A 12,209-nucleotide genomic window follows, 5' to 3' on the forward strand; every position below is an offset into this window, starting at 1 on the left:
CAATGGAAATGTCTACATTTAAATGGAATTGGGGGAAATCCCATAACTGGTTCCTAGGATTCTCCATTCTGATTCTGTTAAATGTATGCAGGAGAATTTTGTCTGGAGTTATGGAATGCAAAAGATCACAAGCAAAGTTAGGGTGGCCATATGCAAGGGATGGATGCAGTGCCCCTGAGCCTTTAGTAACTGGGCAAAAGAGGGATTTTCAGCAGGGTTTTTTGAATTCCTGTATCTGGAGCTGTGGGTTAAACCACAGAGCCTAGGGCTTGCTGATCAGAAGGTCGGCGTTTCGAATCCCCGCGATGGGGTGAGCTCCCGTTGCTCGGTCCCAGCTCCTGCCCACCTAGCAGTTTGAAAGCACGTCAGAGTGCAAGTAGATAAATAGGTACTGCTCCGGCGGGAAGGTAAATGGCGTTTCACCAGAAGCGGCTTTGTCATGCAGGCCACATGACCCAGAAGCTGTACGCCGGCTCCCTCGGCCAGTAACACGAGATGAGCACTGCAACCCCAGAGTTGGACATGACTGGACCTAATGGTCAGGGGTCCCTTTACCTATCTGGAGCTGAAGCTGCTGAAGGGTTGGGAGTGCCTTTCCCCTTTGCAAATAAGGAAAGGTATTAAATAAAAAAGGTCGAGTGGAATTCTGCAGCCATCATCAACTATATCTGCAGTTCAATTTTAGAGGGTGATATATTCTGATTGTCATAATTAATATAGCAATAATTAGCTATTAGGAAGTTGAAGATACAGTGGAAACATTATCATCGCAGGGAGGTTTACAAACAGTATGAAGAGGCATTAGAAGCATATTGAAAACTCTGATGTTGGAGGACACTGGAGTCTGGGGAACAGAATAAAACAAACACCCAAACTAGACAGATTTGAAGTTCAAACAATGACTCGTATCATACTGTTTGGGTGACCTGTTTTGTGCTAGAGTGCAAAATCTGAAAGTCATAATTGCGGAGGAAATTGTTTATAGAGAACATTCTCTTGGAATAGTGACTTGATTTTACCCAATAACATTTAGGCTGTTCAAACAGCCCCCCCCTCTCCATTTTATGACCATATTGCTTGTCTGTTTAGGTTACAGCCACTTAGATAAGATTCTTCTTGACTGGTCTTATCCATCAGACTTTTGAGGGGCATCAAATTAGCAGGAGGCAGTGGAGGATAGGGGTGCCTGGCGTGCTCTGGTCCATGGGGTCACGAAGAGTCAGACACGACTGAATGACTGAACAACAACAGAAAAAGCAGCTAGTTATCTGCTTAATTTTATTATAGATTTTTGTTTAATCATAAGGAGGCCTTTTGGAGCCAATTTGCCTTGGATGAACACTCTCAATCTTTGAATCAAATTTGAGGTTTGAGACCAGTGGAATATATAAATAATTTCATTGAGAAGATGTTGCATGCATTGATCAAGGTGTAAAATAGCATTTATGCCCGGTCCCTAGCACTTGTGTTTACAACAAACTAATGGCAGCTCATATTAGGTTGATACTATTGCAAGGGAGGTGAAGAAAGGCTCCATGTTGTTACTGGGAGGCAGCAGAATGGCAACAAGGGTACCATATGATGTTGAATGTCGATACACCTTCATAACGGTCTCTTCTAAGTTACTTGATGCCTTCATGACAGATGTAGAGCCTTGCACTGTTCTTCCCAGGTTCTAACTCTTAATAAGTGGATACTTTATTATTTTGTTTATGTAAAAAGTGTACATCATTCTTCGGGCATGATTATATACTAGTTGAAAGTTAAAAACATGAAACTTTTCGGCTTCGTTTTAAATGCAAATTTTGTTTCCAAGTTAATGGAATGCATTGACATTAGTTCAATGGTTATATAAATATGACCTCCCCCCTATATATTTGAAGCATTTGGAGGTTGACTTGTATTTTAAAATTCCTGTTTGCTTTTGAATTATTTTTTATTGCTGCTCCTATTAATTTGCTTTTTTGTGCTTCTAGTTTTGATTTGGCGTTAAATTGCTGTGTTTGTATTGCTGTGTTTCTAAGTCGCCATGGAGTATTTGGTCGAAAGATGACAGGGACTTGTATAAATCATAAATGCAGCCTCCCACCCTAGACAACCTTGAGGGAGAAATGTGCTTTGGGAAGTCTTTTGGGAAGTCAATCCACTCTTCCATTTAAAATTGGCTTGTGTGTTCAGCTGGGTTACTGTGGCTGCAAACTTTTCAAAGTGCAAACTTTTTTTTTTGGGGGGGGAAGTACTGGCTCAGTGTTGTTCTCCCCCTGCCCCCAGTGCTTATAGCATCCTAGGCTTATGGACTTAGTAGTGTATTTTCTGCTGGCAGTTCAGAGGTCTGAAGTTTGCTTCACTCTCTCCTGTTTATATGTATGATTGGGATTGAGTGTTGTAGTCAAACTGGCAGCTGCACAACCTTAAAACAAGTCTGACTCATTTAGAAACAGAACCAGCTGTTTGTCCTTTTTCAGTTTCACACAGCATATATTCTGTTCCTGATTAATGTTGCACAAGGAAAGGTCAGAAGGGAGGTATTGAAAAAACTTCTGTATATGGAGGAATTGGATGCTTCTAAAGACAACTGAGCAATTGCTCCGTTTAAAAAAATCAAGCTAAAAGTGTCAAATGGCTTCACTTCAGTCGTCATTGCATTGGAAAATAAAGTGATGTGTTGTTCTGAGAAATGTATCACTATTAATTTAATGCCGAGAATTCCAGTGCTAACTTGTGTTTCTTTTTTGAATAAAATAATTCAATTTCTATAAACATTCACATATCCAATGCAAAAAAGTCACAGCTGCTGTTAAGAGTAGCTTCAAATTTTTTAGCTTTCATAAAGAAGGGCCATCTGGCTTTGTTTTGTTTGTGCTGTTGCCCAAAGTTAATTTCCCAGCCCTTTCACAAACAAGGCAGGGATCTTTACTGCATGTGGATGAGGGGAAGAAGCAGAAAGGCTGGGCCTTGTGGTATGAGAACTGAGCCCAATACAGCCTTTTCGGGATGGGACTTCCCAAGACCCTGTTCTGCAAGGGGCAAAAGCATTGCTTGGTCACCCAATGCTTTTGGCCTGAGACCTTGTTTGTGGAAAGGGGGAATGAGATTATGAATGTTGCTTTTGTTTTTCTACAACATATTCAGGGTTAGGCCGGCGGCAATTTGTTGTTTGAGGCAAAGGGAAATTTGGTACCTCCCCATCGCACGTATAAAAGTTGGCTGCATTAACTACTGAATCTACCGTACCTTCAACATTGTCAGTGGGATGGTTTTCTCCACTGCACCTGCAGGCATGAGCGTAGTTTAGGAGATGGAGATAGTTCTGTCTGGGTGGCACACTTCGCTCTGCTTTGCAATGGAAATAGAAGAATGTCTTCTGCAAAGTTGGACACATGACTGCCCTATTCTTCACAATCTACGTTTATGGAGGGTCAGGTGTCCCCCCTCCCCCAATCCTATGTGTGCTACATACGTTAATAATTTTCCTTCTTTGTTTTCTCAACATCCGCGACTTTGTAAACTTTTAGTGATCTCCCTTCCCTCTAGGTTTCTTTTTTTGAATGGAAAAGTGTGTGGCTTCCTTAACATTTTGTGGTTGCAGATGAATTAAGGCCAGGCCCGTGTAGAGCTTGTCTGCGGAGTGTGCCTTGTTAGAATAACGCTTCTAAAAACAAAAAAAGCAGCTGGTCTCTGGCAGGCCTACCGCCCTGGCTGGCTTAGCCCTCCGAGGCCCCGGGGCAAGTGTACCCGGCTGCCCTTGCCTCTGCATGGGCCTGATCCAGGCTCCCATTACTGGACATGGTGTGCTAGGCTAGGCAAGCTTCTGGTGAAATCTAGCAAAGCTGTTATTAATAGTGTGATGGAAAGAAGCAGCAGATAATCATCACCTATATATCTTCTTGTGTATCTAAGCAAATGTTTTGTACAAGATAAAGTTGCAACAGGAGGATGTGGGAGGCTGTTCCACTGCTTATGTTTGCTGTTGCTAATAGAAAAGGATGTGCTTAGGACCTTTCCAGATACTGTATATTTAAAAATAGGCATCTAATTTCTAAGAGGAAAGCCTTAAATGGCGTTGCCTCCTCCCCCTTCTTTCTGTCATTACATTCTGATCACAAATATGTCTGCAATCTTAGTTTCTCAGGCTCTACCAGCTACCACAAGTCTCCTGCTCTTTCAACAGTCTCCACTATTCTCCTTCGTTGGTTTGCTTGGAAGTGTGTCCCAGAATACCTCTCCTCAAATCCATTTTCTACACCAACTTTTAAAAAATGAAATGGTTGGCTTTACCACCTAGTTTCCTTGCCCTGTTGTAACTAAGCCTAATAATGTGGAATCGGAATAATCACATAATCCTCCCCATGTTTAGCTAGGTGTCTTCTTCCTTTCCTGCTCCTTTTCTTCTGTTCTCCCCATGTTGAGTTTTAGATTATAAGCTCCTTTGGGCAGGGAACTGTACTATTGCATTCTGTAAAGTGCTGAAGTGCCTATGCACATGGATTGCCTTATGTATAAATTATAATGAATAGCAGTAGTGAGTAGTAATAATGATACAGAAAGTTTGTTTTTTGATGTTCACATGCAGAAGCCAGTTAAAACAATTGATTGGATGATTGAAGATGAATGTTGGATTTTACTGTTAGCTGAGGATTCACATTTCTGAATTATAAGAATTGCTTAGGATAGCTTTTCTTTTCTTTTTAATAAAAAGCGGTGTATCACCTCTAAAATGATGGTGGCTGTTAAGCTTTTGAACTGATAAATGTAGCCATAAGTGTAGTAAATGTAAATAAGACTAAAACCTAAGGGTGATAGCAGAAGCCTGTTTTAGTATACATGCATTGCATTTTGAGAACAGTTTCAAACTAGCTCATCATGCTCTTCAACACACATCTACTAGTCTGGTGTAGTGGTTAAGAGCGGTAGCGGTAGACTCGTAATCTGGGAAACCGGGTTCGTGTCTCTGCTCCTCCACACGCAGCTGCTGGGTGACCTTGAGCTAGTCACACTTCTCTGAAGTCTCTCAGCCCCACTCACCTCACAGAGTGTTTGTTGTGGGGGAGGAAGGGAAAGGAGAATGTTAGCCGCTTTGAGACTCCTTCGGGTAGTGAAAAGCGGGATATCAAATCCAAACTCCTCCTCCTCCTCTTCTTCTTCTTCTTCTTCTTCTTCTTCTTCTTCTTCTTCTTCTTCTGTTACATGCATTCATTCTGCATCTAGTCACATATACCTCCTAAAAGAGAAACTCTCTTTTGAACTTTTAGGCAAACTTACATCCTAGGGATAAAAGGGGTAGGAAATTGAACAGGAAACTTAGTCTTGCCATTGGTCGGCATTGTATGCCTGTCTTTGTAGCCAGCATTTTAATCTACTTAAACAAGAGACTGTCCATTTGTTTTGTTTTTATTTAACAGGTCGCAACTAATGATGAAGCTGTCGTAACGTTGCTTTGTGAATGGGCTGTGAGCAGCAAAAGAGCTGGCAAGCATAGGGCGATGGCTGTGGCTAAATTATTGGAGAAGAGGCAAGCTGAAATTGAAGTGGAAGTAAGTTGTCTTTGCAGTATGACAGCTGTGTGCAAGGAGAGAAAAATGCAGTTCATATTTAAGTGAGAACTAGCTTTGACAATGAACTACAGCTTTATAAGCAAGGTTAACACAGTTTATCCATCTTGGTTCATAGTTGTAACAATTATTGAAAGTCTTTAATCTCTCATGCATTGGAACATAGGATGCTGAGAATGCCGGTCTTTATTCCATTCTTATGTGTCATCTGGCTCCATCTCAGATGATTCTAAATTAGATTAATTTGATTTGATTAGATTAACTTGTTTGTTATTCCTCGCACACAAGCAGAGACCAACAAGTTGAACAACAGGTTCTCTTCCCCCTCCCCTTTTTGCTGGTGTGCTATGCGGTTTCTAAGTAATAGGGGAGGGCAAATGCAGTTGCATTGACAGCTGTCGTGTTGCAGTTCTACACTGATTGCTTTTATCCTGTCTTATTTTCGCAGCGATGTGGAGAGGCAGAAGTCTTGGACGAAAAGGAATCAATTTCTTCGGCATCACTTGCTGGATCCAGCCTCCCTGTTTTCCAGAATGTCCTTCTTAGGTTTTTAGACACCCAGGCCCCCTCATTATGTAAGCATCAAAATCCTCTCTGTTCCAGAGCAGGATGAAACTCTGTGACCTTTTGTCCAGCTACTGGATATTCACTATTATTATTGGTGACTGTATCATTTCCCCCCCCTCCCTCATTTCTGCCTGACCTACAGACATTTTTTTTTCTAGAAGGCTTTAACTTTCCAAAACATTGTGTTTTGGGAACTAAAGTATTTCTCAGCTTTGTTTTTGCCTTGAGGCAATTAATGGAGCTTTTTGTTTTAGAGCTTGGCGGAGGGGGGGCGGGGGGGGAGATGTCCTGCTTGCCCCACTCCAAGTTTGCCTTACCTTGGACCGGTTGCTTTGCAATCTAAACTTAGACTGTACAATCTAACATTTGGCACTAGGGAAAACATAAACTAAAACTCTGACAATGTCATTCTGTACATGCTTATTCAGAAGTAAGACTCGCAGTTTATAGTGGGATTTGCTCCTATTAAATATGCACAGGATTGTAGCACAAATGTGTCAGATCTGAGCATCAAGGCACCAGCTAATCAGTTTTATTACCAGATGAAACACAGTTGTCCTGCAGTGCTTATCAGAGTAGTTTAGACTTTTTTTAATACCTCCCTTTGCAATTTGTTCCTGGTTTCTCCTCATAGTGGTCCCACACCCCCTTGTCGCGTGTACACAAAGGTTGAGCTGATAGTCTGCACCTGCCATATTGTGACAGCAATGTTGTTCTCAGAACTGGGGCAGTTGCACTGAAAGCCCTGCTCTGAGTTACCGTGGAGCGGGCTTCTGATATCTTTGGAACCTGAAGGATAAACTTCTGATATGCTTAACCATAAGCTGAACCTGTATATGTTGCTTTCTGACACTTTTGTGTGTGTGTTTGTAGTTGTTTGAAAAAGAGAGCGAAACTCCGTAAGGCTTTAAGGACTGGGAATGTTGGTGCATTCAGGTCCCATATACTGCGGGTTCTAATAACCAGGTTTTCTCCATGTCATTTAACCTATATTGGTTCAATAGTGCAAATATATTGTCTTGAAGCTGTCTAGTTCATGGTCCATTATTCTTGCAACTTCCAAAAAGCCTCAATGTGATCAAATAAATTTGTTAAGCTGCATACACATACACCAATCTGAGTATTTTTCAGAAGTGTTATAGGACCTTATATGGGCTGACTTTTTGAAGTCTGGATTAACCACATGAGAAGGATGGTTTGGGCTGCATTCATAGAGAGTTGGAAGGGACCATGAGGGTCAGCTGGTCCAACGCCTTGCAATGCAGGAATCTTTTGCCCAATGTGGGACTTGAACCGATGATCCTGAGATTAAGCATCTCATGCTCTGCTGATTGAGCTATAAGGAGTGGGGTTAACTAACCTGTCCTGCTAGCAGCAGCCTGTGTGCGGACTCCTACTAGCACAGTGGGCCTTCCCCTAAATCTCTGGAGGGATGGAAGAACAATTTGTGGGAGCAGAGGGGATACCAATCTGTTGGACAAACAAGCTGATGTAACTTATCTCCTTAGGGCTGTGTTGAATTCTACCCTTTGTGTAGTGGTTAAGAGTGGTAGACTTGTAATCTGGGGAACCAGGTTCGTGTCCCTGCTCCTCCACATGCAGCTGCTGTGTGACCTTGGGCTAGTCACACTTCTCTGAAGTCTCTCAGCCCCACTCACCTCACAGAGTGTTTGTTGTGGGGGAGGAAGGGAAAGGAGAATGTTAGCTGCTTTGAGACTCCTTCAGGTAGTGATAAAGCAGGATATCAAATCCAAATCCTCCTCCTCCTCCTCCTCCTCCTCCTCCTCCTCCTCCTCCTCCTCCTCTTCTTCAACCTTAATTTTAAGGTAGACTTACTTTTTTTCTTTTTCTTTTTAAACATAAGCTGCTTGAGCGTAATGGTAACTAATAAAATGTAACCTTTTCTCTATTGGTAGCTGACCCAAACAGTGAACATGAGAAGATGGAATTTGTGAACCTGGTGCTGCTTTTCTGTGAATTCATACGGCATGATGTTTTCTCCCACGATGCTTACATGTGCACTTTAATATCACGTGGAGATTTATCCATCACTGCAACCCCTAGATCTCGCTCGCCAACTGGGGAAAATATGGATGAACAGTATTCTAGGGAACAAGATGTGAAACTGGAGGTATGTATGAAGTGCATTGTAGTTTGCTTCTCAGCTTCACTAGGTCAAAAAAGACAACCTGGTGCTGTTTTCTCCCTACCCCACTTTATCCTAAGAGCATTTTAAAAAAATAATAATTATGCTGCCTAGAAAGCTTTATGGGTGTTGTTCATCAGATTCTCAGTGCCAACCTTTAATGTAGCCCCTTTTAGCCAGTATAATGTGAGCAGTCCACACTGCTGCTGCTACTCCCTAGTTTTTAGAAGGATTCTCTTGGCTTGGAAAAGAATAGCAGTTTATGGTCTTCTCATGTGACCTGGGATTTTGCATGAGTGTGCATGTGTTTTATCCTGATGATGTAGGACGAGAGTTGCACTGTGCAGAAGCTTCCTTGGCAACAGTTCAATCTTGAGATCTCGAGATCTCAGCATTGCCCTGCTCTCAGGATGAGGCCCTATTGGCTGTGCCATAGCCTGTAGACCTGCCTGGTTAACAAGTTTATGGAACAGTTTCTTGCTTGAAATAAAGCAGGTGCCAACCTTGCTGAGTTTTCCTCTGGGGGTTATTGATACCCGAACTGGAGAACTTTACAGGATGCTGAATTTATTATTATATTGTAATTTATACTGGTTGTAATGTTTTTGCTTTTTTTTTTTTTTACTGGTTTTGTTTAGAGGAGTGTCTTCCAAAATTTTATACTGCCTCAAAATTTTATACTGCCTTGGGATTGGAATGGAAGACAGTATATGAGATTATAGAAGTTTCATTCCCTCTGAAGGAACAGAAATGTAGTTTGGGGGTGCTCCTAGATCCATCTGTCAGTGGAGGTCCTGGTTGCTTCTCTGCCATCTTGAGTTGGTGTGTCGATGATACCCATTCCTGTATAGGGATGTCTTGGCCACCATGATTCCATGTACTGGTAACCTCGGGATTGGACTACTGTAACAATTCAGGACTGGGTTACCTGAAGGACTGCTTGCCCCTGTGTAGACCTGCAAGATCACTTTGATCATCTGGGAAAATTTTGCTCATGGCAGCTCACTCTACAGAATATCACAGGGTGGTGAAGTTAAAACAGGCAATTCCCTCCTTTTCCCCTTCACTCTGGAATGCCCTTACCTCTGCCTTATGATGTGAACCACCATCAATTATATGCTTCAGATGTCTTTATGAAAATGTGCAGGCTTTCCCTAACCCGTAAGGTTGGAACCTGCACCACTGATTTTCTGTGTTTGCTTCTGTGATATTATTTTACTGTTTTTACTGTTGATTTGTATTGTTTCTATGTTACGTAGACATTTTTAATACATGAAGGGTTCTGTTCGTTGATGCCATTCTGCTTGCACAATGAAAGTTTTGCTTGCACAATGAAACCTCCCTCTCCTCTCCTTGCGCAACCTCAAAATCTGCTCTGGAGAGTTGGGCAACCCTCTGGACCGGAATTTGGGGGCACGAGGGGAGAGGGGAGGAAGGAGATATAACCCTCAGTGGTTTAGAAATATTTATTAAATTAAAAAAAAATATATTATGCAGATGAATGAGATAATAGCTTTGACACGTTATACTTAAAGGTAGTGTGTGGCAAAACACAGTCTAGAGCAGCCATGATGACGAAATGCCTGTTGCATAAATGAAATGTGATATTTTGCACCCATTGGGCTCTGATGGATCAAGGTCTCTTTATATATTAAAGGTGCTGATAGCATTAGTTACTTTTGCATTGCTTTATATGTCCATGATTGGAATTGGAAGGAAAGGGTGTCCTTCTAAGGTTTGAGCCCAAATTTTATTTTTAACTTTAGTGGTTCTTTCCTCAAAACCAATCTATTATTATTTGGACCTGCAAGAATCATGATTTCAGACTTTTATTTCTGCAAGGTTTCATCTCAGCAGCAGCACAATCTCTTGTGAACAGTGGTCCTTTATACAAATTGCACTGTACTTGGGGAATACGCATCTCTCTAGAGAAGTATTAATGGTTTAGCTGTAGCCTTTCTCAAATCTGAAGTAACTGATCCCATAGCAAAGCAGACGTTTCCCAGGAGATTACTCATTCATTGTAAACAAAACATGCAGGCTGTCACCCCTGGGTGCAGTTTCCCTCAGTTTGTTATTGTTATTATTATTTTTTAAGTATGACTTCAAAAAGGGACCACTTTGAGTGTTATATATGTTGGGGGCAGAAATGTCTTCCATCTCGTTTAATCTAAGAATTTTAGTATTTTGTTTTTTTTTAAACTGAGTGATTTTTTTAAATCTTATGTGGCCAGTCACCCATGCTTTACATCATGCTCTGGTGTTTCTTTTTCTCTTCGGTGATCATTAGGACCATAGTATTATGGAACATATGTACATTGACTCGGGAACTGCTAATATTTTTGATGACATAGACAAGAATGACTTTAAGACAGACTTTGGTTCGGAATTTCCAGTAGGTCTAACTTCGGATTTTTTCAATTAAAAAAACCCATTCTTCACTTTGCTACGTGTGCCAGCATGATCTGAGACATGGAACACACACTCTTACCATCATTTTCTGCATTTCTTCTGGTATTCTCAAAATATCTTGCCCCTTTCCCCCATACCCATCCTTTCCTTCTTTTAAACAGCATAATGGTCTTAGGTTTACAAAAGATGCCTCACCTATTTCCACTGTGGTAACCTTGATACCACTTCCACTGTGTTTAAACTGCCACCATCATGAACATGTCACGAGCAGTGAAACATTAACTCAAATCATTTATACTTACTGAAGCCATTAAAAAAAAAAAACATTTTGCCATTCTTCACTCACAATATTGAGTGCTAACATTGGCCCCCTTATCAGCTACTGTTTGAAAACTGAATCAAAATGGTTTTAGTTACTGCATATTTCAATGCAATTGAATGTTGATTTCATTGGCATGCATCAGCAGTAGCCAACGTGGTGCCCTCCAGATGTTGTCAGACTACAATTCCCATCATCCTTGACCATTGCCCATGCTGGCTGTGACTGATGATAGTTGTGGATCAACATCTGGGAGTTGCCACATTGGCTGTCTCAGACATACATCATAAGTTACCTATTCTGAGGTAAAAAGAAGCTGCGTTTTTTGGCCATAGCATAAATTCAATGGATATTTCTGTTTACAGTATTAAATGTTTGTTTACATGTCTTAGATATTTTCTCCAATGCCTGGGGAGTCTTGTGAGAGTCTGAATTCTGTATCAATGATAGACAGAAGAATTTCAACAATGAGTGAAAAGTCTATGAAGAGGGAAAAACTGAGGGAGCTGATTTTTCCATCGAACTACAACCTCCTTCGCCATTTGCAATATGCAACACATTTTCCTATACCTCTGGTAAGTAACTTCTTTCTGTCTTTGAAGAGGAAGTCTATACACATGCAAGCAAAACTGCTTAGAGGTTTTATTTACAATTAAGTGGGATGCAAATTCTGTTAAGTAAATAAATAAAGTAAGCTTACTGGCTTACTTCAAGCTAATGACAATTGATTTAGCCGGGTTGTGGCTCGTTGTTTTGTTGTACTCACCATACAAAGTGTCACTGAAACAGGTGAGTGTTAAATTAGTTGACTCAACTCATTTCCTTATATCCAGTTGGACTTAGTCATGACTAGTTTTACCTGGATTTGGGTTCATATATGAATATTTTATCCAAATACATTTTGAAAACTGTACATTGTCTGTCAAGCATATCATGGTCTTCAAGCAGATTAACATGAAAATATAATCATATCCCATTCATAAGCATGGGGCTTGTTCCTGTGACACCATTTTTATTGTTACATCTGAACCAACCCCACTGTGTGTACTCCCTTAGATGAATTACATGCTTCTTATATACATACAGTAACTCTAAATGTCAGTGTTACGAAAGTTCAAAAAGGCTCACAAAGTATTCAGTCATGCCACTTCAAGATATCTGAATGTCAAATTACAGGTATGCAGGGGGAGAATTCATAGAATTGTTGAGTTGG

General features: G+C 41.0%; 1 protein-coding gene across 1 annotated transcript in view; it reads left to right on the plus strand.

Annotated features, from left to right (window-relative positions):
• Positions 1-12,209, plus strand: part of MED12L (mediator complex subunit 12L) — a 177,262-nt gene that overhangs the window by 33,998 nt on the left and 131,055 nt on the right. Inside the window, 5 exon segments of the mRNA XM_033150449.1 lie at positions 5,403-5,534; positions 6,001-6,127; positions 8,036-8,250; positions 10,556-10,660; positions 11,389-11,571. Coding sequence (XP_033006340.1) covers positions 5,403-5,534; positions 6,001-6,127; positions 8,036-8,250; positions 10,556-10,660; positions 11,389-11,571 — 762 coding nt within the window.

This window comes from Lacerta agilis, chromosome 5 (assembly GCF_009819535.1).
Source record: "Lacerta agilis isolate rLacAgi1 chromosome 5, rLacAgi1.pri, whole genome shotgun sequence".
Classification (NCBI taxonomy): domain Eukaryota; kingdom Metazoa; phylum Chordata; class Lepidosauria; order Squamata; family Lacertidae; genus Lacerta; species Lacerta agilis.